Source organism: Rosa rugosa, chromosome 2 (genome assembly GCF_958449725.1).
Source record: "Rosa rugosa chromosome 2, drRosRugo1.1, whole genome shotgun sequence".
NCBI lineage: Eukaryota > Viridiplantae > Streptophyta > Magnoliopsida > Rosales > Rosaceae > Rosa > Rosa rugosa.
In genome coordinates this window covers 25,466,838-25,493,385 of record NC_084821.1, presented here as the reverse complement: position 1 = coordinate 25,493,385, position 26,548 = coordinate 25,466,838, and the positions used below count along the sequence as shown (strand labels likewise).

Here is a 26,548-nt window from a genome sequence, read left to right as displayed (position 1 = left end):
TTTCTAGAGTAGTACCAAAGGAAGATATCAGTTTTTCAATGTATTTGATGTCTAATGAATGGTCTAGTTTTATGTACTATTGTAGGTACTAACATATTTTCTTGTCTATCAGACAGCAGAAAGGTATGTAATAGTCACTTTAGCTTGAGATGAATGATATATTTATTTATTTGATGGAAAGAGATCAGCCCATTATATAGATTCAGCACCCCTAATGGGTCGACAGAAAGAATGAGACTCCTATTCTAAACAAGAACAAGAACCTACTATACCCCCAATACACCCACCTTTTAGACAGTTCACGCACTTTTAATCCAAACAAAAATCAGAAATCTCCGAAGCAAGATAAAAAAAACCCTAAGAGATTATGATCTTTGCGACCTAACAAAATTAAATAACAATTGGAGATGTCGTCCTGGATCCCAAATCTTTATAAGAAATCCATCGGGATCCCAAATTCGAATCCAGAACAGCAGAAGCCCACACTCTGCAGCCTTAGTCAACCCATTAGAGCCCAAGCCCAAATCAGGAAAGTAGAGCCAAGCCCAAACCCAATTAGGGTTTGCCCTTGTAGCCAACACAATAGTGGCTCTGGTCTTGCCACCACCGCCGTCCCTACCTGCCACCATACCTCCGGTCAACTTGCTACAACCAGACGACCTAGGCAGAGAGAGAACGCCAACCACTGTGCCTTCAACCTGCCGATGACGAGGGACCAAAAGACGGAGCCCAACGTCGTCAACCTGGAAAACAGACGAGCAAAACGGAGATGGAGTCGCAGGATGACTTAGCCCCCATACCAGTAGTCGCCGGTCAGCCGGAAGACAACCATGAAGGGACTTGAACAGGATCTGACCCGACCCGTACAAAACCCAACCCTTCAATCGCATCTGCCATGCTCGAACCAGATCTGCCTGCACCTCAGATCCTTTGAGCCGCGCACGCCGTGGCCTAGACGAGCCACCATAACTTGACGGCACCCCCGAGACTGCACAGTCCTGCACCGCAAAAACCAATCGCTCCAGAAAAGACCAAGTCCCCAGTCCTATTATCCACGATGACGCAGGAGAAACCTGCGAAAGAGAAGACACGGCAAAGCCCTGCCTTGATTTGGGCGATCCCAAAAGAGACGCCGTAGTTGTACTCCATACATGACAGAGAGAGGTACAGAGAGGCCAAACCCGAAGGCGGCGCTCTCCCAACCCTAGTAGAGCTCTGCTAGGTCGAGACATGTTTGCAAATGTGTTTATAATGAATGATATATTTATTTGATTCAATAAAAAAAAATATTTAACAATAAAGGTTATTGAATGGGTGAATATGACTCTGTAACGTGTACAAATATAGAATCCTCCAAAAGAAAAAAAATAATCTTATACAGCACCCAAAGAAATTCTCTAAAATTGTTGATGACTTTTCTTCGCACACAATGGAGGAGCGAGTGCGCGCGTTAACCAAGTGATAGCTCGCTTTGGAAATTGGAAGTTGCCTCTTTCTTGTTTCAGAACTCTCTCTGTGTGTCGTAATCACACACCAAAAAAGTCTCCGCCATAACATTGCAGTACATGTCCTCTTTCCAATTTCGTCTTCTTCCAGTACTACTCTCCCTTCTGTACTACAAACCCAACAACCGCTTTATAACTAACCCAACTCTGCATTCTTCAATGTCCACAACCTCTCCACAAAAATGGCTCGACCACTTCTCCTCCTCCTCCTCCTCCTCCTCTCCCTCGCCCTCGCCGCCTCCGCCCACAGCGGCCACGGCGATGAAGACGAGGAACCAACCGCCGCAGACGACACTGACCTCCGCGCCAGGCCTCTGATCATGGCAAAGATTTGGTGTTTGATAGTTATCTTCTTCGGAACTTTCATCCCTGGAGTTTCCCCTTACTTCTTCAAATGGAATCAGGGTTTCTTGGTTCTGGGGACCCAGTTTGCTGGAGGCGTGTTTCTGGGGACGGCTCTGATGCATTTTCTGAGTGACGCTGATGAGACTTTTAAGGACTTGACTAAAAAAGAGTACCCTTTTGCCTTCATGTTGGCTTGTGCTGGGTTCTTGTTGACAATGCTGGCTGACTGTGTCATTTCCTATGTGTTTTCCAAGAAAAGGGACGCTGGCTCTGTTTCTGATCTTGAGACTCAAGGTGAGTTGTGGGTTTTGTTTTCAGATTTGAACTTTCTTTTGTGAGAGTTGTGGGTTTGTTCCATGCCAACTGTTTGATGTGTGATGTTAGTTGCAAGAAGAATTAACTTTCTTTAGAGTCAGGATAGCTGGATAAGGACTAAAGAGATTGAATATGTCAGATGTACATGAATTTTTTTCTTTGGTGCTAAATTGGCGTGGTTTGGTCATGTGGCTAAGAAATTATTAGCGGGATTGTCATTTAACATGGCCAAGTGAGAACTAAATTAAGTAGAAAAAGCTGGGCTTAGGGTATATTGTAGAAGTGGATAGGTGTTAAATTACTTTTTTTATGATAACATGAGTTAATCTTGAGTCTTGAGTCAGGATAAGGACTAAGGAGTAAAGAATTGAACAAATCAGAAAAGCCTAAAATTTGTCTCTGCTACCTAAGATGATGTAAGATTGTTAGAACTATCAGATTGATTATTATTTTCTTCATTTCAGGGAGTACTGTTAAACATGAAAATGTCGTCACAGCATCACAGTCTCAGGTGAGATATATAGTTGTATAGAGTTCTTGTTCACATATGTACTAATTAAGATCTGCCACTTGGTATGGATGATTATTGTCCTGAAACTGATTATATACTATATTTGAATGCTTTGGCAGAGCCATAACCACTTTGCAAATGCATCTGTCGCAAATGTTAGTTCACTTGGGGATAGTGTCCTGTTGATAGTAGCCTTGTGTTTCCACTCTGTCTTTGAGGGCATTGCAATTGGAGTTGCTGAGACTAAAGCTGATGCTTGGAAAGCCTTATGGACAATTTCTCTGCATAAGGTATTTGCAGCTATTGCCATGGGAATTGCTCTTCTGCGAATGATGCCTAACCGTCCCTTCTTATCATGCGCTGCCTATGCTTTTGCATTTGCTATTTCAAGTCCTATTGGCGTGGCCATTGGAATCATAATAGACGCAACAACCCAAGGTGCTGTGGCGGATTGGATATTTGCAATTTCAATGGGTCTGGCATGTGGTGTGTTTATCTATGTAGCTGTAAACCATTTATTGGCAAAGGGTTACACACCCGATAAGGCAGTTTCTGTGGACAAACCCCATTACAAGTTTTTGGCAGTGTCGTTGGGCGTTGGCGTTATAGCTGTTGTGATGATTTGGGACACTTGAAGACATGCCAAAGGTTGTGCCTTTACCATATTTGTTTGTGAAAGAATGCCTAATGAAGCATATGGAATGGAGCTCTTTGATGAGTAGCAAGACTAGGGTAATAGCTAAATCTGTTTTGTGTATATAAATTTCATGTAGTTATTAGTTCAGTCTACAAGACTGCTATCATTCCCAATATAGTGAAATTGTTACAACAGATTGCATATCTCCTCTTCCAAATTTTTCCTTGAATAAGTTATATTCGTTTGGATTTTACAGTACAAATGGTTTGGCAATCATCTAGGTGAGGATCATGTTATATATTTTGATCGATAAGAATTCATAGTACTAATAATTTAAGATTTTGATTGAACTCTATAATGACAGAGTGTAGGTAGGCAGATTTACTTAAACATACGTGTGTAAATGTTCTTGACAATCATCTTTCTGTAGTGGCCACTTGTAGGCTTAAGATATAATTTTACAGAGCTCACTTGGTTGTCAAATATCGCCTCTGGGCTTGATGCAAATGAAGTTATGACTTTTGAAACCTCTTGCTTAGTACCAAAGGGAAATTCTCTCTAATTAGAGTTTTTATTGTTACCACTTATGCTGATTCTTTCTTCCCGATATTTTCAGTGCCTGTTAAAGCAGCTGAAGCTTACCTTGATGCAAGGAGGGCAATTGAAGAACAAGTTCGAGTGGGTATTTTGTTTCTGTTTCTTGCTTTATACTTGGGCACACTATAATGTCATCATATTGGTTTGTTTGACCACAGTTCTCGGTTTTATAGGGTTATACTGAACCATATGCGGAAAAGCTTCTTCCAGATTTGCATCCCTTGGAGAGAAATGTTTATACACTTGTTCTGGATCTTCAGGAGACATTACTTTACTCTTATTGGACGGTAAGGCTAGGCTGGAAAATGGTCGTGGTCGTTCTGCAAATTAGAAGATTTAGTTGTAGTCTTGTGCATTTGTATATGCGCACATGATATCTAAGCAATGCATTTTGTTTCCATCTTTGTTTGTGCCACCTATAAGTAGTCACCGTTACGTACAGTCCTCATGCCATAAATTTTCATTTTACCTTTTTGTGTGATTACTTATGAGGATGTATCTCTTTGGCATATGAAGAGAGAAAAGGGCTGGCAGACGATCAAAAGACCTAGAGTTGATGCTTTCTTAGAGCAAGACATCTTGCTCAGTATTATGAAATCATTGTATTTTCAGACTATTCAAATATGGTAATTTTACCATCACTTCTTTTGGAACATCTTGCTCAGGCTTTTTCATAACCTGTTTTATTTTTATTTTTTGTTTCTTTTTTATTCAATTTAAAGTAATAAATAATCACTAACGGCATCTTACTTTTCTTTGGTGAATGTAGTATGTAGATCCTGTAATGGAGAGATTGGACCCAAAACATTGTGTAAGATTCAGGCTAGGAACAAGATGGAGTGCATTATAGGGTATGTGGCTTGCTAGATTTTTGCTGTTCCATTGAATGACGCTCGATTCCCTCAAGTTCTGAAAATGTTCACTAAAATTATATAGTTGGACAGTACCAGCAAAATTGATTGCTGAGGCTCATTTCTTCTTGAATGAACCCAACGTGAGTTACTATTTTATTGAAAATTTATATTTTTCTTCTGTACATTAATTTTTGCAAAAAGTTTCGACATATTTTATAGGGGAAATATCACCAATGGTCACTGAGTTATGACTTATTCGACACTTAACTCACTGTATTTTCAACAATATCACTTAACTCAATCAGTTTTACATCCGTCTTTCACTTAACTCACTGCCGTTAATTCTACCGTTAGAAGCCGTTAAAATTGAGGGTATATTTGTCAAAACACTTAAAAATCATTTTTAACTTAAAAAAACTACATTTATTAGACTTTTCTTCAATTTTTTTAAATTTCTGAAATTTCTAATAAAAAATGATTTTTTTAACTTAAATATAATTTGAAAAAAATTGTCTTTAAAAAAAAAAAAAAGTTAGAAATGCATTTTTTTAGTGTTTAGATAAATATACCCTCAATTTACATTTATTAGACTTTTTTCAATTTTTAAAATTTATGAGATTTCTAATAAAAAAATGATTTTTTTAACTTAAATATAATTTGAAAAAAAATTGTATTTTTTTTTTAAAAAAGAAGAAGTTAGAAATGCATTTTTTTAGTGTTTAGACAAATATACCCTAAATTTTAATAGCTTTTAACGGCAAAATTAACGACAGTGAGTTAAGTGAAAGACGGATGTAAAACTGAGTGAGTTAAGTGATATTGTTGAAAATACAGTGAGTTAAGTGTCGAATAAGTCATAACTCAGTGACCATTGGTGATGTTTTCCCTATTTTATAATTAAAATACGCCATACTACTGTTCGTGGGTGATGTGTTCGATGGTAGATGTACTCAGCTTTGACCAAAAAGTTGCTGGTCAAACCATTAAATAATTGATAAACTCCAACCTGCTTAATGACTTGAAATGTTTTTCCTCCTCTCTTTATGGGTAGTTCATAGGGCTGTCACTCGGTCGGTTCGAATCGGTTATAGGTATTACCAACTTAAAAACCAAAGCTTTCGGTTTTAAAATTGAGCTACCAATTACCAACCAAAATTTTCGGTTTTTAATCATATCTACCAAATTCGGTATTTCGGTTTTCGGTATTACCAACTTTAGAACAACTAATTCTTTGTAATATAAATTAGAATGAACAAAATTAGGTTTTTCAATTTTATAACTGTAAACTTTGTATTCATCTACTAATCATAGCTTTCTTTTGTATATATGACATCAAATTTTATCTATTTTCAATAAAACTAGGTTATTTAACCATCTTGGACTAGGTTACTCAAAATACATGTACTATTAATTATGTAGTATATTGAGTAATGTTCATACTATTATGAAAACTTTTATGTTTATTTCTTAATATACATGTATGTGTATTGAAAATCATGGTATATAAAGCTAATATTTAGATAATCGGTAGATTCAGTATTTACCAAAACCAACCCAACTTTTTCGATAATTTTCGATTTCGGTTATCAAAAAGTCAGTTTACCAAACCTAAAGTATCGGTTGATATTTGGTCGGTTTGGTAATTACCAAACCAAGTGGCCGGCAGCCCTAGTAATTCATCAGGGTTAATAAGGATGTATCTAGTTTTACATGTGCGATCATTAAGGTATATGAGATATTGAGACATAGTTTCTTGTGGCAGGACCTTTCAAAGCTAAATAGAGATCCAAAAAAGATCATATATCCGAGTGCCCATGCACGAGAAAATAGCCTACAGCCTGAAAATGGTGCCGTAATAAGGCCATATAAGTCTGAGCTGGATGATACAGCTCTTGTAGATTTCATCCCATTTCTTGAATGTAAGTCATCTGTGATTTTTGTTTGTTCTCAAGAATGAATAACCCTTGGAATTCCACTAACTTTGGGCCTGCTTGTACTTGGTATATGTGCGGTTGTCACCCGTAACCCTCCAGCAGATATCAGACAAGTAATGCATCGTATATATGAAGGACATGAAATTCCAGCTGAGTTCATTAGGCGTACTAAGGAGCATCAGAGGTAATATATACGTAATATGCGAGTCCAATTTACATGTGTTATTCTGATACTTATGTTCAATTAATCTTTTTTCTTAATTTTTTTTTTTGGGTAAAAAGCAGAGGGATGTTTTCATTTCATGTACTTAATTTACATTTGTTATTCTGATTTCTGATACTCACAAGACTGAGACACTCTTTTATCTTACCCACCCATGTCCTCTCCCTCCCCTTCCTAAATTGTCTGTGATCCCCCACATGTACCATACAGTCAACTGTTTTATATGTATTTGATTTATACATATATACAGAATGCCCAGGTTTGATTCTCCTCGAGTGCCAAGTCGAGTAGTATGATTTACTTGCAGGCAATTTTGAAGCACCTATTTGCATTTCATTGAATAAACAACATGCTACAAGTCACTTATAATGTCACATGTTGGCGCAAATTCTTACATAATAAAATGGAAAAATCATCCGTACAGTATCTGACATTTTCCCTATTCTAAACTTTAGTACCTCATGTTCAAAAAATTTCAGAACGGTACCTGAGGTTTTGACCCCGACCAAAAATCGGTACCTGGTGCCATTAGCTCCGTTACGGAGCTTGCCAAAGTGGCATATTATGAATGGTAATTTGGTCTGTTAAGTGATTCCCGCTATTTGAGGCCGTCTTCTGTGGCGCCAAAATTAATTCCCTCCATTTAATGACCCATTTACCGCCAAATTTGAATAGTTAGTTAATTCCTTCCATTAGTTGTGCAAAATATATATCAGTTCAGTACCTAATGTTTATGTTAACGTTAGTGATCCGTGGGATCTCTAGTTAGCTTTAGAGAGAGAGAGAGAGAGAGAGAGAGAGTGACACAAGATGTATAGTGGTTCGCCTCCGCATGAGCGGGAGACTACGTCCACTTGAAAGCTATACTAGTGTGTCGAGCCTTGCGGCCTAACAAGATTACAAAGTATGTAATGGGATCAATGAATGTGTTGAGTTGTGGGAGGAGGCATTCCTTTTATAGATGAAGGAATGCTCTTCCTTTACATGTTTTTCGATGTGGGATAAGCAACCACTCAATTCTAGTCTAGAAAGCCTAGTTGTGAGGGCATCTTGGCAAGGGCGGGAACGTGGCTTCTCGGAGGCGGATTTGTGACTTCCGGATACCGTGGTGTAGCTTGAACATAGGGCTACACGATGGATGTCGTGGTTGGGCCTTGCCATGTCTCGTGGATGTCCCAAAGTAGGAGTTACTTATGCTTGGTGAGATAGCAAATACTCCATATTATTGGAGGTATGTACAAGTCCCCGAAGTCCCCAAGTAAGAGGAGCTTCTTGGTTGGGGAGTTCAAATCATGAGGTCATCAAGCATAAGTAACCGGACGGTACGGAGCCCCTACAAGTCCCCGAACTCCGTAAGCAAGAAGGGACTCGTTAACCTGCACAACAAAAACAAAAAGCAGGCATACGTAGAATGCTCGTTGCATTGAGCAACAAATGTGAATTGTATGGATATGCGTTGGCATATATAAACGTATGGGGTGCGTGATACATGTTGATGTATGCACGCGAATGGCGCCGAGTACGATCGATTATGACGTACAAACTCGAGAGCGCGTATGGCCGTGTGAGCATATGGATTGCATATGATAAATGTAAGTTGTATGAGCGCTGCGAAGGTAAGCGTTTGTTTGGTTGTCGCTTGTATTAATGGAACGAAAAAAGAATTTGATTTGTCGCGGGCGACAAATGGTAGAAAAATTCCATGTTCCATTAACGTGTGGTGTGCCGAGTAGACATGAGCGTAAAGATTGGGAATGCCGGGAAGGTGTGAGCGGGAAGCTCGAGGATTGCCGGGAAGGCCTGAGCGGGAAGCTCGAGGATTGCCGGGAAGGCATGAGCGGGAAGCTCGAGGATTGCCGGGAAGGCATGAGCGGGAAGCTCAATGGGTTGCCGGGAAGGCATGAGCGGAAGCTCAATGGGGTGCCAGGAAGGCATGAGCGGAAGCTCAATGGGTGGGCCCCTGCTAGGCCCGCTAGAGAGTCCCCGACTCCCCAGCCATGACGGACCTCCGGATGGTCGGTAATTTGTTTGTTGAGGGGGAGCTGCACGGAGCAGAGGGTGTTGGGAAGTGATCCCAATCTTTGGTACCCAAGCGTCGGGGTTAACTGCCGGATCAATGGCTGCCGTAGGCTGTGTTAACTAGTCCCTTGCTGCCGGATCAATGGCTGCCGTAGGCTATTATGAGGCGTTGCCTGACCGCTTGGCGGTTTGGTCGTAGACCGTGGACCCGTAAAGTTTGTATCTGCACGAAAAAATGACAAACACATAGAGCTAGCATGTACAAGTAGTAAAGTGGCCAAGAACATGTCGTAGGCATGCGTAAGGGTCATGGAGACATGTATAGACATGACAATAGCTCTAATTGCGAGAGCGTGAGAGATAAGATATAGTGACTTATCTTATGCCGATTTGGAGGCTAGCGGAGTTATCCGAGCATGACGGTCATTGCTTGTGGCGGATAAAGTACTCCGATAATGTCCGTCAACTCGTAGTTGAGGTGATGAGCTCGATAGAAATAGTTGAATTTCCCTCGAAATAAAATAGATGATTAATATATGGAATTGTAAAATCGACATCAACAATTTGCATATGTACTTTGGCAAAATTGTAAGCAAAGTGTATAAGCAAATGCGGTGGTTGATGACAAATAACATGTATACATATATCTACTTTGAATGTCAAATGTGATGATTAATTGCAATTATGCATGCAGCTCTGGAACGTGTAGATAAGAGTTAGCTAGCTTGTACAATGGATTAACTCATCAATTAAGAATGTGTGTTGTGGGTGTGCTATGCGCCATGCATATAGAAGACATAAATAGGCCATGCATATACAACACATAAATCAATTATAGTCATGCATGACAGCTATGCCATGGACATTTGAAATATGCTTTAACATTAATTGAAGGGAACTTGACAGAACACATGAAGTGACCATGGTAGACGAGCAAGGAACGCGTCTGTGTTTGCAAGCTATGATGGGATGTGTTTGTATTGTTATGAAACTTACTCATGACCCTAGTTATCAAGTGGAAGCATACATCCGGAAAGACATGAATTTGATAATGATGTCAACAGTCTAATACGTGTGTTTGTAATTGATTGGAGTGCATGCGGCCAATACAGAAGCATATGTGTGAACTGTATGTGCGGGCAACTGTATCATGGTATATGAAAAAAGTAGAAGCACGTGGTGCATGCATCAGTAAAGAGAGGTATATATCGAGGGAAACTTAGCTTTGCCATAGAGAGAGAGCTGCTATGTGGCTGGGTATAGCAAGCATAGCCCAGATACCGCTGACCAAGTACCAGAATGGTCGGAGGCCACTACAATTGATATCCATTGAGCATCATAGTGGTGAGCAAGCGATGGGTCTAACTCGGATGGAGTGAAGATGCAGGTGTGGTGATGATGGTTTTCTAGCCGAGGTTTCCCGGCGGAGGAAGTGATGGTCAAAGGAGGAATTCCGCCAATGTCTTAACAGAGGCTCGAGGCCGTTGGGAGTGGGTTATGCGTCATGGCGCCCAGCGGTGCCTCACGATGATCGAAGATAGCATTTGGAGGTCGGCGGAGTCCTGGAGCTCGGCGGAGAATCCGAGTTCGGCGGTGGGTTTGATTGGAGGCTTGGATTCCGGCGGAAGATTGCTGGTCAGCGGAGGCTTGGAGTCCAACGGAGGTGTCCCAGCGGTGATGCTGGTTGGCGGAACGGATCTATCCGGCGGAGGCTTGCTGGTCAGCGGAGGCTTGGAGTCCAGCGGAGGTGTCCAGCGGTGGTGCCGCTGGTGACAGCTAGCGGTGATGCTATGAGGATGAGATCTTGTCGGCGGAGCTATGCTAGCGGAGGATGGCCGCGGTGAAGTTCAGCGGAAAAGCTCGGCGGAGGTGTGGCTAGCAGTGGCTCGTTAGCGGAGCTCGTGGTTGAGTTCAGCGGAGGGAGCTGCTGGCGGCGTGAAGCAACGAAGAAGAAAGAGGGTGGCCAAAGCAGATCTCTGGGTGTCCAGATAGAATTTGCCGCCAAGTTTTTGTGTTTTTTTTTTTTTTTTGGCAGTCAGCGTTGACTTTTCTGACCATGGGCGTTGACTGAGCCCAAAGCTGGCGTTGACCAGAATTGTTCGGCGTTGACCAAGTGTTGTGGAAGTTGACCGGAGTTCTCACTAGCCCTTCTAGCTGGCGGTGACCAAATTTGCCAGCGTTGACTTTTTGAGTTGGGCGTTGACCACGTGTTGACCGGCCCTCAAAGTGCAAATTTCTGCACATTCCTGCTATAGTTGTACCGCTGGAGTAATGTTGATCATGCCTTGGCAAAAGTTGCCGCCAGGAAACATCAATTCAAACATGCATTCACTGGGAGCCAATGATGACTCAAGAATGATGATTAAACCAATGATTTTGAAGTAGCTCAAAGAAGGAGGGAAAACTTTCTTTGAGTTCCGCTAAGCAGACTTAGCTCACGGTAGGTGACGAAGCCATTGTGTTGGCTTCCCACAGACGGCGCCAATGTTAACGTTAGTGATCCGTGGGATCTCTAGTTAGCTTTAGAGAGAGAGAGAGAGAGAGAGTGACACAAGATGTATAGTGGTTCGCCTCCGCATGAGCGGGAGACTACGTCCACTTGAAAGCTATACTAGTGTGTCGAGCCTTGCGGCCTAACAAGATTACAAAGTATGTAATGGGATCAATGAATGTGTTGAATTGTGGGAGGAGGCATTCCTTTTATAGATGAAGGAATGCTCTTCCTTTACATGTTTTTCGATGTGGGATAAGCAACCACTCAATTCTAGTCTAGAAAGCCTAGTTGTGAGGGCATCTTGGCAAGGGCGGGAACGTGGCTTCCCGGAGGCGGATTTGTGACTTCCGGATACCGTGGTGTAGCTTGAACATAGGGCTACACGATGGATGTCGTGGTTGGGCCTTGCCATGTCTCGTGGATGTCCCAAAGTAGGAGTTACTTATGCTTGGTGAGATAGCAAATACTCCATATTATTGGAGGTATGTACAGTTTAAAACCCGACCGAAAATGAGTACTTGTAATGGATTAATGGCCATTTTCACACATAATAACAACAATCTAACAACACCCAAAATAGTACTTGTATGCATCCATAATGGCAGAAACCAAAATACCACAACTATAGGCAAATTCAACAATACTTAGCACAATTCAAATGTTTGAAACAGCCCATAACTGAAGGCAAATTGTTCCAACAAAAACCATCCATATAATGGTTGACTGGGTAGTTTCTAAAACTATAGCCTAGCTCCTAATACAAAAAGCTACAACCAAGCCCAGGTATTTGGATGAATCAACTGGTGGAGGAGCGAGGGACATTTTGTGGCTTTGGCTTCCTTTGTGCTAAGACCTTGTACCTTCTCTGTCTGAATTGGGGAATGGATGAGGTTGTTGGAGCAGTAGAAGTTTGTGATTGCTGAGTGGCCTCACAAGCAGGTTGTGACTCTTGTTAAACTTCAGTGGGCTACTGCACATTTGCAGCTTTCTCTTGCACATTTGCAGCCTCCTCTTGCACATTCCCAGCCTCTTCTTGCACAATGCCAACCTCTTCCACATTGCCAGCCTGCTACAATTAAAGATAGCATAGATATGTTCAATTCTAGCTACTCCAAATTGAATCTCAATAGAAGAAGCTACAAGTCATACCTGATTCCTTTGTTTGCAAGTCCTCTTATTGTGGCCTTTTTTCTTACAAATGCCACAAGTGACTTGAGAGTAATACACATTGGGAAGCTTTTGTGTGCCAGGAGATGGGGCTACTTCACCTGTAAAAATTCAGTAATTTAAAAACAGGTGTTAAATCCATCAAATGGCATCCATTCAAAAAACAACTTAATCAATATAAAGCCTCACCTGCTTCTTTATTCCTAGACTGTTTAGGCCTCCTAGGTTGCCTCCTGTATAGAGGAGGTGCAATTGGCCTATGCAATTTATCCCACTCAGTGACTCCAGCTATTGGGAACATTATTGGACTATATGCTTTGAGATAGGTGTCTTTGGTAAAGTAGTCATCCACAAACTCATCAGGTGACCTTCCCAATGATAATATTGCAGCAACTGCATAGGCACAAGGCAATCCAGATACATCCCATCTCTTGCAACTGCATTACTTCAGGTCCAAAGCCACCGAATGAGCAGAAACCACACCACTCGTACAAGCTACACCCCTTCCTTGAATTTCAAACCTCAAAGGACTTGACTGAAGAGCTCTGTACTCTTGAGCCAACTCAGCATTCTTCTTCAAAGTCTTCTTCAAAGCCAAAGCCAGATTGCTTTCTATTGGCCAGCCGCACCATGGTTCCAGTTCTTATGTCTTCTAAACATGCAAGGATGTGGTTTTTCCTAGCTTGCAGTATACTCTTATTGAAGCTTTCACTATGATTATTCAGCAATATGTCACACTTGAACTTTGGATCAAAATGTGACTTGGACCAATATACAGCAGGTCTATCTAAGCATCACTGCCATCCTTGGACTGTGCTCTTCTTCATGTCCTCGATTGCTTCTTGAAATGTGTTTATTGTACAGCTCCTTGCAATGGCCCATAGCTTTTGCTTCAATTCCAAACCTGCTCACATCACACAATGCCATCAACAAAGTTAGTAAACATTTCACTTGTAAATCATAAAACAGATAATGGATGGAAGACACAGATTCTAACCATGGAAACCATCAGTCTTGAAGTTGTTGTGGAGGTGTCTCACACAATGCATGTGAGCTGCATCTGGATACAGCTCCTTAATGGCTTGCTCAAGGCCCTTATGTTTGTCACTCATGAAGGTGTAATGGCTTGAGTGATGGATCTCTAGGTCAACCTTCAGAAACTCCAAGAACCAAGTCCAGGTTTCTCTGCTTTCAACCTCCACAACTGCCCAAGCAATTGGATAAATGCCATTATTCCCATCTATCCCTACAGCAGATAGCAGCTGTCCCTTGTGCACAGACTTCAAATGGTAGCCATCCAAGCCTATATAAGGCCTACAACCTTCCCTCCAGCCCTTCTTTAATGCCTCTATGCATATATATATTCTCTTGAATCTGGTGACTTCTCCATCCAACTCTGTTTGTAGCCACACTGAGGTGCCAGGATTTCTCTTCTTGAGCTCATGTGCATAGCTCTCCAATAGGTGGTACTGATCTTCATGACTCCCTTGTGCCATCTTCTTTGCTTTCAACTTTGCTCTGTAGCACATTTGGTAGTCAACCTCCATGCCAAAATCCTTGTTTATGGCATTCTGAATTCCTTCTCTTGTCCAGTCAGGATCACTCATGAAGAAGTCCTGGTATTCAGCAGCTATAAATGGTGCATGCATGAGGTACACCTTCTTCCCAATTGTACAACAACTGTGCTCTAGATTGATGCTCCTAATGTAGATTGTTGGGTTGCCTAAGTCAGTTGTGGAGGCATATATCCTCCATGGACAGTTTGGTGAGGTATAACACTTAGCACACACCTGCATTGATATTTTTATAAACCAAGTCAATAAAGCCCTAATTCATTGTTCATAAACCATTAAGCAACCAAATTAGGGAAAACAACATACCTTGTGTCTTGTGTTGGTGGAAAACCTAAGTTCCTTCTTTGTGAAGACAGAGTGCTTCCTAATGGCCTGTTTGAAAACCTTGGAGTTTGCAAACTCCATCCCCAATTCAAAGGTTGGCTTCTTCATATCTTCCTTCTCCTTGAACTCCCTTCACTCACTGTACCTTCTCCTACGCTGAACTGGAAACCTCCCTCTATCCTCTCCTTCATCATCTAAAGATCCATGCAAGCTCCTTAACCCATCAGATTCATTCCCATCATCAGATGAAATGATACCATCAAATCCCATATCATCCCATTCGTTCACCCTACTGGGATCACCATCCACATTGTGCTGAAAGTCAACATCATCATCTTCTTCATTTAGATCATAGTCTGAATCCACAATGCCATCAAAGTTAGGGTCATTTGAGTCTGTAGAGCTATCAGACGACAAATCAAATTGAGCTGGCCTCCTTGAACTTTCCCCTCCACTCCTGGTTGAGTATCTCTTCTCCACAACTTTCTTAATTCTCTTCTTTTTCTTTTGTGGCTCTGGAACTTCTTCTAAAATAACTGGTCTCTTTCCTTTGTCTACCTTTCTCCCTTGTCTACTTGCTTCTTCACCATCTAGCCCAGTCTCATTATGTCCATCCATATCAGCTTCATGTCCTCCATTGCCATCCAGAACTGGCTCATCCCCATGACCCTCCATACTTGGCCCATCCTCATGACCTTCCATACTTGGCCCATCCTCATTACCTTCCACTTCAGGCCTATCCAAATCAACTACAACCTCAGGCACAAATTTAGGAATCCAGTCTTCTTCATCAGAGTAATCTCCATCATCAGGCCCAACTTCCCCTTCTTCAATATCATCAATCCACCAACCCATAAACCTAGTATGATCCAGCCCTTCCTCAAAAACCCCTATATCCTCTTCTGTAAACACCCTTCTTGCAGATTCACACACTATGAAAAGCTCCATCTCCTTGGTCCTTAGGGGGACAAATTTACACATGTCCAATGCCTCCTTATCATTTGATATAGACAGAAACCCACTCCCATCTTCACTACCCGGTATCCTGAACCAGAATTGCAGAGGAGGGTGTTGATATCCAATGTCATAGGCCCAGTACACTAACCCTGTAAATGAGACCTTGTTTGGGTCTACTCCATCAACATATAAGACATCCCCTCCTCTATACTGTCTATTTAGCCCCTTTTCACTAGCTATGAAATCTACCTCCATGATAGATTTTCATTGTGAAGAGACTTGGATCTGCAGCAATCAAATTAGGGCAAAAAAATTAATCGATCATTATCATATGCTTTCAAACAACCATTAAGCACAACCATTGAACCACACTTTACAGTTATGATGCCACCAACACCGTAAACTAAACCCTGAACCCGAATGACCCCATTCATTTAAGTCCAAACACCCACCCCAAACCTGTAGGATTTTTAATTCTTCACCAACCCAGTTGAAATGCTAAACCCCAATTCATTTATTCATCATCAACCACTAATACCCGACACGAAAGCAAACAAACGCATCCATACAAAAATGCAGATGATGCCAAAAACCCCAAACTCACATTAGACAAAACCCTAGAAAACCCCAAATTCCTCTGTAGACAATACCTTAGAAACCTTAACTTTTTCGGCCAATTTTGACACTATTCTATTCCACCCTAGTAAAAGGGAAGGGTTAACAACACCATTTAGAAAGGGGGACCATTTTTACCTGGATACTGTGGTGCTTCCCTATCCACACGAAAATATCTTCACACTTCGCCCATGCTTAGATTCTTGTAGAGAATCAAATCCCCTTTCTCTGATGTTTCAGAAATAAGAGAATCTGTAAGAGAATATTGCTACCCCTTTAGAGAGAGAGAGAGAGATAGAGATTCAATTTAGAGAGAGAGAGAGAGATAGAGATTCAATTTAGAGAGAGAGAGAGGGAAAGTTTTTAGATTTTCCAAATTGGGGATAACGGATAACGGGTAACAAGATAGGGTTAAGGGTTTAGTTGAGGTGAATGGACCAGACTACCCTTCAAAATTTGAATTCTAACAAGCTCCATAACGGAGCTAACGACACCAGGGTACCGATCTTCGGTCGGGGTCAAAACCTCAGGTACCGTTCTGAATTTTTTTGAACGTGAGGTACTGAAGTTTAGAATGTGGAAAAGGTCAGGTACTGTACGGACGATTTTCCCTAATAAAATTGAAATCACATTGCAGGAAAATGCAAGAACAGAAGCAACATGGTCCTCGACTTTGGAGGCATTGATGCTGGAGATTGAGTCAGAATAATGTAAAAATTAGGAGATGGTTTCAGGCGTAATTGGCGATCTGGTTTTGAAGTACGCAGAGTTATAGAAGTTATGAAGCCAATTTCAAAGATTAAAAAAAAAAATTTATTTTGCAGCGTGGATAAAATCTGGAACAGTATATGTTCAGCCCAGTCTCTGGGCTGCTGACACTGTATACTTCTGGCATCTAATCTATTTTTTCTGAACATCAAAGTTTTAACAATATCAATTTCAATTTTCCTGTGCCTCGGAAAGAGATTGGATTATGATATTGTGCCTTGAGAATTAATGGCTGTTACATCAATTCAATTTGGTTATGGTCCCCGTCCAATTTCTTGTGGTTGAAATTTTTTTTTTTTGTAATTGCATTTTCATGTAAATAAGATTACAGATACTATAATCCAGAAAATGTCACCATTTATTAGATGGAAGAAGATATTACGAACGTCCCAGGCACGTTAGTTGGATATAACTAGCGCCACAAGCTTTGGATGGAATCAAAGGATGCCAACAGTTTAACTTGTACAAGGAGACCCTAATTATGGATAGGAAAAACGGATCCTAACTGTAGATGTAAGACTTTCTTGAACAATCAGTGTCCCACGCACTTTAGCTGGTGTGAATGTGATTTTCATTTCAACATTCACACCAGCTAAAGCGCGTGGGACATTTTGATTGTTCAAGAAAGTTTTCCATCCACAATTATGACCCGTTTTTCCTATCCAGAATTAAAGTCTGTTTTGATGTAAGAAGAAAAGAATTGTATTTCTAAATGTATTCCACAAATATGAAATATCTAAATACACTCAGTAATTTTGAATTTTACTCTTGATTTTGATATACAAACCGAGCTACCAAATCAACTGATGTCGATACCATCATCATTAGAGTAAAGACTAGGTAGAAGAAAAAAAAAAACTTATCCTTTTGTATTTCAAAAGACCTTTTTTTGAATCTATAGGTGCAAGTGCATACAAATACAATGATTTTTTGCTATTATTGCTTTTGTTCCTTTTGATTTCATCGATCTCATCTCATCTATCTGCAAATTGTGTTTTTGAAAGTTAACGAATGAATACAGTTAACGATAGAAGTTATTGAATGGGTGAACATGAGTCGGGCATATAGATATGTAAACGTGTACAACCAAAGAAAGAAAATAATCTTATACCACACCCAAAGAAAAAATAGAATATATTCCTCTAAAACTGTTGATGACTTTTCAACAAGTGACACTGTGACAGCTCCTTGGAAGTTGGGTCTCCAAGTCAAGTCTTCCTTGTTTTAGAAACCACCGATCTAATCCAAGTCTCTCTGTGTCGTAATCACATCAAAACAAGTCTCAGTCACAACGCTTCTTTCCAATTTCGTCTTCTTCCGGTACAGTTCTGTAGTCTGTACTACAAAGTACAAACCCAACAACCACTTTATAACTAACCCAACTCTGGCATTCTCCAATGTCCACAACCTCTCCACAAAAATGGCTCGACCACTTCTCCTCCTCCACCTCATCCTCCTCTCCCTCGTCCTCGCCGCCTCCGCCCACAGCGGCCACGGCGATGAAGACGAGGAACCAACCGCCGCAGACGACACTGACCTCCGCGCCAGCCCTCTGATCATGGCAAAGATTTGGTGTTTGATAGTTATCTTCTTCGGAACTTTCATCCCTGGAGTTTCTCCTTACTTCTTCAAATGGAATCAGGGTTTCTTGGTCCTCGGGACCCAGTTTGCTGGGGGCGTGTTTCTGGGGACGGCTCTGATGCATTTTCTGAGTGATGCTGATGAGACTTTTAAGGACTTGACTGAAAAAGAGTACCCTTTTGCGTTCATGTTGGCTTGTGCTGGGTTCTTGCTGACAATGCTGGCTGATTGTGTCATTTCCTATGTGTTTTCCAAGAAAAGGGACGGTGGCTCTGTTTCTGATCTTGAGACTCAAGGTGAGTTGTGGGTTTTGTTTTCAGATTTCAACTTTCTTTTGTGAGAGTTGTGGGTTTGTTCCATGCCAACTGTTTGATGTGTGATGTTAGTTGCAAGAAGAATTAACTTTCTTTAGAGTCAGGATAGCTAGATAAGGACCAAAGAGATTGAATATGTCAGATGTACATGAATGTTTTTTCTCTGGTGCTAAATTGGCGTGGTTTGGTCATGTGGCTGAGAAATTATTAGCGAGATTGTCATTTAACATGGCCAAGTGAGAACTAAATTAAGTAGAAAAAGCCCTAGGAGAGTGTTAGGGGCCGCACTTGTAATGCCGCAAGCAACCTTGTCCAGGGTCATTAGTTAAGCCTTTGGTTCGTTTGCTTGCGTGCTAGGGTTGTTTTGGTAATTTACAAATTATGTAATTTATTTTATTTAGCAATTAGTCTCCTCGGCCTTTTTCATGTTTCCTCCTGCCAGGTTCATGTAAGGCCGATATGCTCTATAGGGAGGGGTTCCTAGTCGGCATAGTTTGGACTACGGAACTAGTATAGGTAAGCACATGTACTTTTGCCTCCCTTACCGTCTTACCATCAATAAAAGAGGAATTATTCAATCATCTGTGCCCCGTGAGATTGCTCCTTGATCTTTCCTTTCGATTATTCATTGTTCTTCGTGGTTGCCCCAACATTCATATAATTGTGTTCTTGCTTGTCACTAGCACTATTTTAATATCGTGTGGCTTTCATTGTTCCTTGCAAGGTACTCACTTGGCTGACTTGCTTGCTAGCAAGTGCCGCACGGTCCGCTTTGCGCATTGCAAAGTTCGGCCCGTGACAGTTGGTATCAGAGCCAGCTCGGCTCAAGAAGCTCACTACGATGACGGGGAAGATGACAAACCAACAAAGATTCGATTGGTATGACCAACAGCTCGGAGAACTTGCGGGAGTGCCGGATAGGTTGATTGATATCACTAATGTGTTGGACCGCGTCGACCTAGATGAGTTGGCGGCGCGGATTATAGAGGTGGAGTGCCTGAAGGACCGAGTTGTGGCCCTTGAATTGGAAAGCTCGAGGTAGCGGATGGGAGAGAAATGAGGAAGAAGCTCCTGTTCCGAACGAGCAAATGGGGGCGATGAGTGATGCCCTTGACACACTCCAGGTGGTCGTGGACAATATGGCAGAAGATGTTTGAGTCACCATTGATGCTTTTAGAAACGAGCTGGTGGAGATGAATACCAAGCTCAACCTAACCATCCGTGCGATGGGAAACCAACCTGTGACGGACTACAGGAAGGTAAAGATACCAGAACCTCAAGCTTTTGGAGGGGCGCGAGATGCCAAGGAGCTTGAGAATTACTTATTTGATATGGAGCAATACTTCCGAGCAGTGAAGCCAGACTCGGAAGAGGTGAAGGTGAACATGGCGACAATGTATTTGTCAGGAGATGCTAAACTATGGTGGAGGACCAAGTATAATGACATACAAAGAGGGGTATGCACCATTGACACCTGGGAGGATCTTAAGAAGGAGCTCAAAGCTCAATTCTTCCCCGAGAATGTAGAGTACATTGCTAGAAGGCAACTAAGGGAGCTCAAGCACACCAACAACATCCGAGACTTTGTAAACAAGTTCTCGGTGCTCATGCTTGACATCCCGGACATGTCAGAGAAGGATCGGCTGTTTTATTTCCTGGAAGGCTTAAAGCCATGGGCGAGGACCGAACTTCAGCGGCAGAGAGTCCAAGATTTGGCCTCCGCACAGGCTGCTGCTGAAAGGTTGACGGACTACACATTCGAAGAGAACTCTACTAAGAAGACTCAGCCGTTTTCGAATGTGAATGTTAACAGAAATGTAAGGCCTGGACCGAGTAGAAGTGGGGGAGCGGAGTCCAAGTTTTCCAACTCAAGAGGAGGGGACAGGAGAGTAGTGAATGCGAGGGACACGGCAACGTCCAAGCCTGTTGCCTCGACAGGGGTCTTCACCCCTCGACCCTTTAATCCCTCAGGCTATGCTCCAAAGCCACTAGCATGCTTCTTATGCAGAGGACCACATAGAGTGAATGAGTGCCCTCATAAGACCGCCCTCTCTGCCCTACAGGCTCATATTCACTCGAAAGAAATAGAAGATCAGCAAGAGCCAGAGGAGGAACCTGGTCACATGGGAGCTCTAAGATTCTTGGGTGCGGTGGAGAAGCGACCACAATCACCTAAGAAGTCCCAGGCTAAAGGCTTGATGTTCATAGATGGTAGTATTAATGGAAAGGTAGCCAAGAGCGTGATGGTTGACACAGGGGCCACTCACAACTTTGTGTCAGAACCTGAAGCACGGAGGTTGGGGCTGAAGTTGGAGAAGGATGTTGGCCGCATGAAAGCTGTGAACTCTAAGGCCTCACCTACAACTGGACTATCTCGAGGGGTATCACTCAAGTTGGGTCACTGGCAAGGGAAGACTGACCTCGTAGTTGTCCAGATGGACGACTTTGATGTCATATTGGGGATGGAGTTCTTGTTGGCGAACAAAGCTATTCCCATTCCTAGTGCCCAACACTTACTTATTATGGGAGAAAGGCCGTGTGTGGTTCCGGCAAGAATCGAGCAACCAAGTGAACCCCGTCTCTTGTCCGCCCTCCAGTTCAAGAAAGGCGTGAAGCGTCATGAGCCTACCTATGTAGCAGTTCCTTTGATAAAGGATGAGACTAAAGGAGAAGTGATTCCGAAGGAGATTGAAGGGGTATTGGAGAGCTATGTAGATGTGATGCCTCCTGAACTTCCCAAAGAATTACCTCCAAGGAGGAGTGTGGACCATGAGATCGAACTGCTTCCGGGGGCCAAACCACCTGCAAAGGCACCTTACAGAATGGCGCCCCCAGAACTGGCGGAACTTCGAAAGCAGCTCGAAGACCTGCTCAAGGCGGGATTCATTAGGCCATCTAAAGCCCCCTTTGGTGCATCTGTGCTGTTTCAAAGGAAGCACGATGGAAGTTGGAGACTGTGTGTGGACTATCGGGCTCTCAACAAAGTCACGGTGCGCAACAAGTACCCGATCCCTCTGATTGCAGATCTGTTTGACCAACTCAGTGGTGCCAAATATTTCACAAAGCTAGACCTCTGCTCGGGGTACTATCAAGTTCGCATTGCAGAAGGAGATGAACCCAAGACAACGTGCGTCACCCGTTATGGCGCCTTTGAGTTCCTGGTGATGCCGTTCGGGTTGACCAATGCGCCAGCCACATTCTGCACTTTGATGAACCAAGTCTTCCACGAGTACTTAGATAAGTTTGTGGTAGTGTACCTGGATGACATAGTGGTGTACAGCTCTACCCTAGAAGAACACGTAGAGCACTTGAAGTTGGTGTTCCAACGGTTGCGGGACAACCAGTTGTATGTCAAGCGCGAAAAGTGCTCCTTCGCGCAAGTGACCATCAAGTTTTTAGGTCACATTATTGAAAGGGGTCAAATCAGGATGGATATGGAGAAAGTAGAAGCCATAAAGGAGTGGAGAAACCCCAAGAATGTGAAAGAGCTACGTTCTTTTCTTGGACTGGCCAATTACTACCGACGTTTCATTGAGAATTACTCAAAGAAGACGACCCCCTTAACTGAACTCTTGAAGAAAGGAGTGACATGGGACTGGAGTAGTAATTGTGAGAAGGCCTTTCAAGATTTGAAGAAGGCCGTGATGGAAGATCCGGTCCTTGCCTTACCCGACCTGAACCAGCCATTTGAAGTCCAGACAGATGCTTCTGACTTCACCTTAGGAGGAGTCCTGCTGCAACAGGGGCACCCTGTTGCGTATGAAAGTCATAAACTCTCGGAAGCTAAGAGGAGGTACGCGGCTCAGGAGAAGGAGTTGCTAGCCGTAATTCACTGTTTGAGGACGTGGCGACACTATTTGCTGGGGTCAAAGTTCCTTGTGAAGACAGACAATTCAGCCGTCAGCCACTTCCTGACCCAGCCGAAGTTAACTCCAAAGCAAGCTCGATAGCAAGAGTTTCTCCCTGAGTTCGACTTCCATTTCGAACACAAGGCTGGGCACACAAACCAAGTTGCTGATGCTCTAAGTCGCAAGGCTGACCTTGCCACCCTCAAGGTGTTGTCCACTTTGTCGAGCAGCATCATTGCCACAGACATCAAGCAACGTATCAAGGAGAGTCTGGAGAAGGATTCCGTGGCGCAATCCCTCATGAAAATGGTGAAGGAAGGGAAGAGCCGTCGGTTTTGGATGGAGGATGGCATATTGAGGGCCAAAGGAGGACAAGTGTTTGTTCCGCGAGCGGACGGACTGCGAAGAATGCTTATGAGGGAGTGTCACGACACCCTGTGGGCAGGTTATCCTGGATGGCAGAGGACCCATGCACTCCTCAAGCAGGGGTACTACTGGCCCCAGATGCGAGACGATGTCACGGAATACACCAAGACTTGCCTGACATGCCAGCAAGACAAGATTGAGCGCCAAAAGACTCCAGGGCTGTTGGAACCACTGTCTATTCCTACTCGCCCGTGGGAGAGTGTCTCCCTTGACTTTATTACTAACCTCCCGAAGGTGGGAGACTTATCAGGCATCCTGGTTGTGGTTGACAGGTTTTCAAAGTATGCCACCTTTGTGCCAACCCCAAAGTATTGTTCGGCGGAAGACACAGCAAGCCTCTTCTTCAAGCATGTTGTAAAGTATTGGGGTGTGCCTCAGAACATAGTCAGCGATCGAGACACTAGGTTCACGGGAACATTCTGGACCGAGCTATTCAAGTTCCTCGGGTCTGAGCTCAACATATCTTCAAGTTATCACCCACAAACTGATGGGCAAACAGAAAGGTTCAACGGGATGTTGGAGGAGTACTTGCGCCATTTCGTTCATGCCAACCAACAGAATTGGGCGCAATTGCTCGATGTTGCGCAATTTTGTTTCAACTCGAAGAAGAGCTCATCCACCAACAAGAGTGCTTTTGAAATTGTCACTGGCCAACAGCCTCTCTTGCCGCATACGGTGCAAGAAGTCTACAAAGGGGCGAATCCGCGTGCTTTCAACTTCACAAAAGAGTGGAAGACTAATGCCGAGATCGCTCAAGCCTATCTAGAGAAAGCGGCGGGAAGAATGAAGAAGTGGGCAGATCAAGGCCGCAAGCCCAGGGAGTTTCAGGCAGGGGACATGGTCCTTATCAAGCTGCTTCCGGAACAACTCAAGTTCCTGCGCTCCAGAGACAAACGACTATTCAGGAAGTATGAAGGACCGCTCCCCATCATTGCTAAAGTGGGGAAGTGCTCCTACAAAGTCGATATTCCCGCCTGGATGAGAGTTCACCCCGTCTTCCACGTCAGCAACCTCAAGCCGCACCAGCCAGACTGTGAAGATCAAGCATGTAACCAGCCTGTTCGGGAGCACGTCGACATCAGACCACCAAAGCCGAAAGAAGTGGAGGAGATCCTAGCAGAGAGAGTGATCCGAGTGTCAAGGCGCCCATGCCAGCAGTTCCTGGTCAAGTGGAAGGGTCTTGGAGATGAAGAAACCAGTTGGGAGAATGCTGACGTCCTGAAGAAGAAGTTCCAGCAGAAGATTGAAGACTTCAAGATCAAGGCCGTCGTCGAGAGCGCCGACAGCTTAAGTGGGGGAGGATGTTAGGGGCCGCACTTGTAATGCCGCAAGCAACCTTGTCCAGGGTCATTAGTTAAGCCTTTGGTTCGTTTGCTTGCGTGCTAGGGTTGTTTTGGTAATTTACAAATTATGTAATTTATTTTATTTAGCAATTAGTCTCCTCGGCCTTTTTCATGTTTCCTCCTGCCAGGTTCATGTAAGGCCGATATGCTCTATAGGGAGGGGTTCCTAGTCGGCATAGTTTGGACTACGGAACTAGTATAGGTAAGCACATGTACTTTTGCCTCCCTTACCGTCTTACCATCAATAAAAGAGGAATTATTCAATCATCTGTGCCCCGTGAGATTGCTCCTTGATCTTTCCTTTCGATTATTCATTGTTCTTCGTGGTTGCCCCAACATTCATATAATTGTGTTCTTGCTTGTCACTAGCACTATTTTAATATCGTGTGGCTTTCATTGGTCCTTGCAAGGTACTCACTTGGCTGACTTGCTTGCTAGCAAGTGCCGCACGGTCAGCTTTGCGCATTGCAAAGTTCGGCCCGTGACAGAGAGCTACCCTCTCAACCCTAGTCTACTTCAAGGAAATAGAATCAAAATTACAGGAAAGAGCCATACATATATACAGATTTGCTCACCTAATGGACATTTTTAAGGGACTGTGAGGGACAAATGCATCTCAACCACATGTATTAAATATAAAAGCATAAATTATAACAACTTAAAACTGTGCATTTATTTTCAACCGTCAGATTCACTTGTACCTCACAGTCCCTTAAAAACTGTCCCTTAGGTGAGCAAGCCTTTACATATATATATGTGGACAACATAGCCATTGAGATTCAAATATGAGAAGATTTAGTCGTTGAATTTCGTTTCAATTAAAGAAAGAAGAACAGAATTAGAAAGAAGATACAGAATTTGGTTTCAATTCATGAAAGCAGGATTAATTTCGTTTGTTTTGGTTAATAGAGGACGACTGCATTTTTTTTTTGTTCAAGAGTCAACGACACCGTTAGCGTCAGTTTGAGAAGGAAATCATAAAGTTAATTCCAACTGGTGTGGCATTTTTTTTACCATTGGATTACTTGGAGGATGTAGATTTTATGAATTTTAAATAAATTCACAGTCCTCTCACTTTAGAGGAGCTGGATCCGGTGTTAAATTACATTTTTATGATAACATGAGTTAATCTTGAGTCTTGAGTCAGGATAAGGACTAAGGAGTAAAGAATTGAACAAATCAGAAAAGCCTAAAATTTTCTCTGCTACCTAAGATGATGTAAGATTGTTAGAACTATCAGATTGATTATTATTTTCTTCATTTCAGGGAGTGTTAAACATGAAAAAGTCGTCACAGCATCACAGTCTCAGGTGAGATATATAGTTGTATATAGTTCTTGTTCACATATGTACTAATTAAGATCTGCCACTTGGTATGGAAGACTACTGTCCTGAAACTGATTATGTACTTTATTTGAATGCTTTGGCAGAGCTATAACCACTTTGCAAAGGCATCTGTCGCAAAAGTTAGTTCACGTGGGGATACTGTCCTGTTGATAGTAGCCTTGTGTTTCCACTCTGTCTTTGAGGGCATTGCAATTGGAGTTGCTGAGACTAAAGCTGATGCTTGGAAAGCCTTATGGACAATTTCTCTTCATAAGGTATTTGCAGCTATTGCCATGGGAATAGCTCTTCTGCGAATGATGCCTAACCGTCCCTTCTTATATTGCACTGCCTATGCTTTTGCATTTGCTATTTCAAGTCCTATTGGCGTGGTCATTGGAATCATAATAGATGCGACAACCCAAGGTGCTGTGGCAGATTGGATATTTGCGATTTCAATGGGTCTGGCATGTGGTGTGTTTATCTATGTAGCTGTAAACCATTTATTGGCAAAGGGTTACACACCCGATAAGGCAGTTTCTGTGGACAAACCCCATTACAAGTTTTTGGCAGTGTTGTTGGGCGTTGGCGTTATAGCTGTTGTGATGATTTGGGACACTTGAAGACATGTCAAAGGTTGTGCCTTTACCATATTTGTTTGTGAAAGAATGCCTCATGAAGCATATGGAATGGAACTCTTTGATGAGTAGCAAGACTAGGGTAATAGCTAAATCTGTTTTGTGTATATAAATTTCATGTAGTATTAGTTCAGTCTACAAGACTGCTATCATTCCCAATATAGTGAAATTGTTACAACAGATTGCATATCCTCTTCCAAATTTTTCCTTGAATAAGTTATATTCGTTTGGATTTTA

General features: G+C 42.6%; 2 protein-coding genes across 7 annotated transcripts; both read left to right on the top strand.

The window, feature by feature from the left end:
* The first annotated feature begins 1,487 nt into the window (after positions 1-1,487).
* On the top strand, positions 1,488-26,502 carry LOC133728370 (zinc transporter 11). 3 transcript variants are annotated; one of them, XM_062155786.1, is made up of 3 exons: positions 1,488-2,144; positions 25,618-25,661; positions 25,781-26,502. In XM_062155786.1, exons 1-3 carry the CDS (start codon positions 1,688-1,690, stop codon positions 26,294-26,296), a joined length of 1,017 nt encoding a protein of 338 aa, XP_062011770.1. In that variant the 5' UTR covers positions 1,488-1,687; the 3' UTR covers positions 26,297-26,502. The 3 variants fall into 3 exon arrangements, with proteins under 3 accessions (XP_062011770.1, XP_062011768.1, XP_062011769.1); XM_062155784.1 differs by lacking the exons at positions 25,618-25,661; positions 25,781-26,502 and adding exons at positions 2,630-2,676; positions 2,796-3,514 and having other exon boundaries at positions 1,533-2,144; XM_062155785.1 differs by lacking the exon at positions 1,488-2,144 and adding an exon at positions 18,164-18,716.
* LOC133728373 (uncharacterized) lies at positions 3,268-17,054 on the top strand. Of its 4 annotated transcripts, none has more exons than XM_062155787.1 (9): positions 3,268-3,408; positions 3,930-3,991; positions 4,084-4,132; positions 4,179-4,197; positions 4,680-4,761; positions 4,847-4,904; positions 6,527-6,683; positions 6,777-6,882; positions 16,709-17,054. In XM_062155787.1, exons 1-9 carry the CDS (start codon positions 3,316-3,318, stop codon positions 16,755-16,757), a joined length of 675 nt encoding a protein of 224 aa, XP_062011771.1. In that variant the 5' UTR covers positions 3,268-3,315; the 3' UTR covers positions 16,758-17,054. The 4 variants fall into 4 exon arrangements, with proteins under 4 accessions (XP_062011771.1, XP_062011772.1, XP_062011773.1 ...); XM_062155788.1 differs by having other exon boundaries at positions 6,798-6,882; positions 16,709-17,052; XM_062155789.1 differs by having other exon boundaries at positions 6,801-6,882; positions 16,709-17,050.
* Positions 26,503-26,548: the final 46 nt, after the last annotated feature.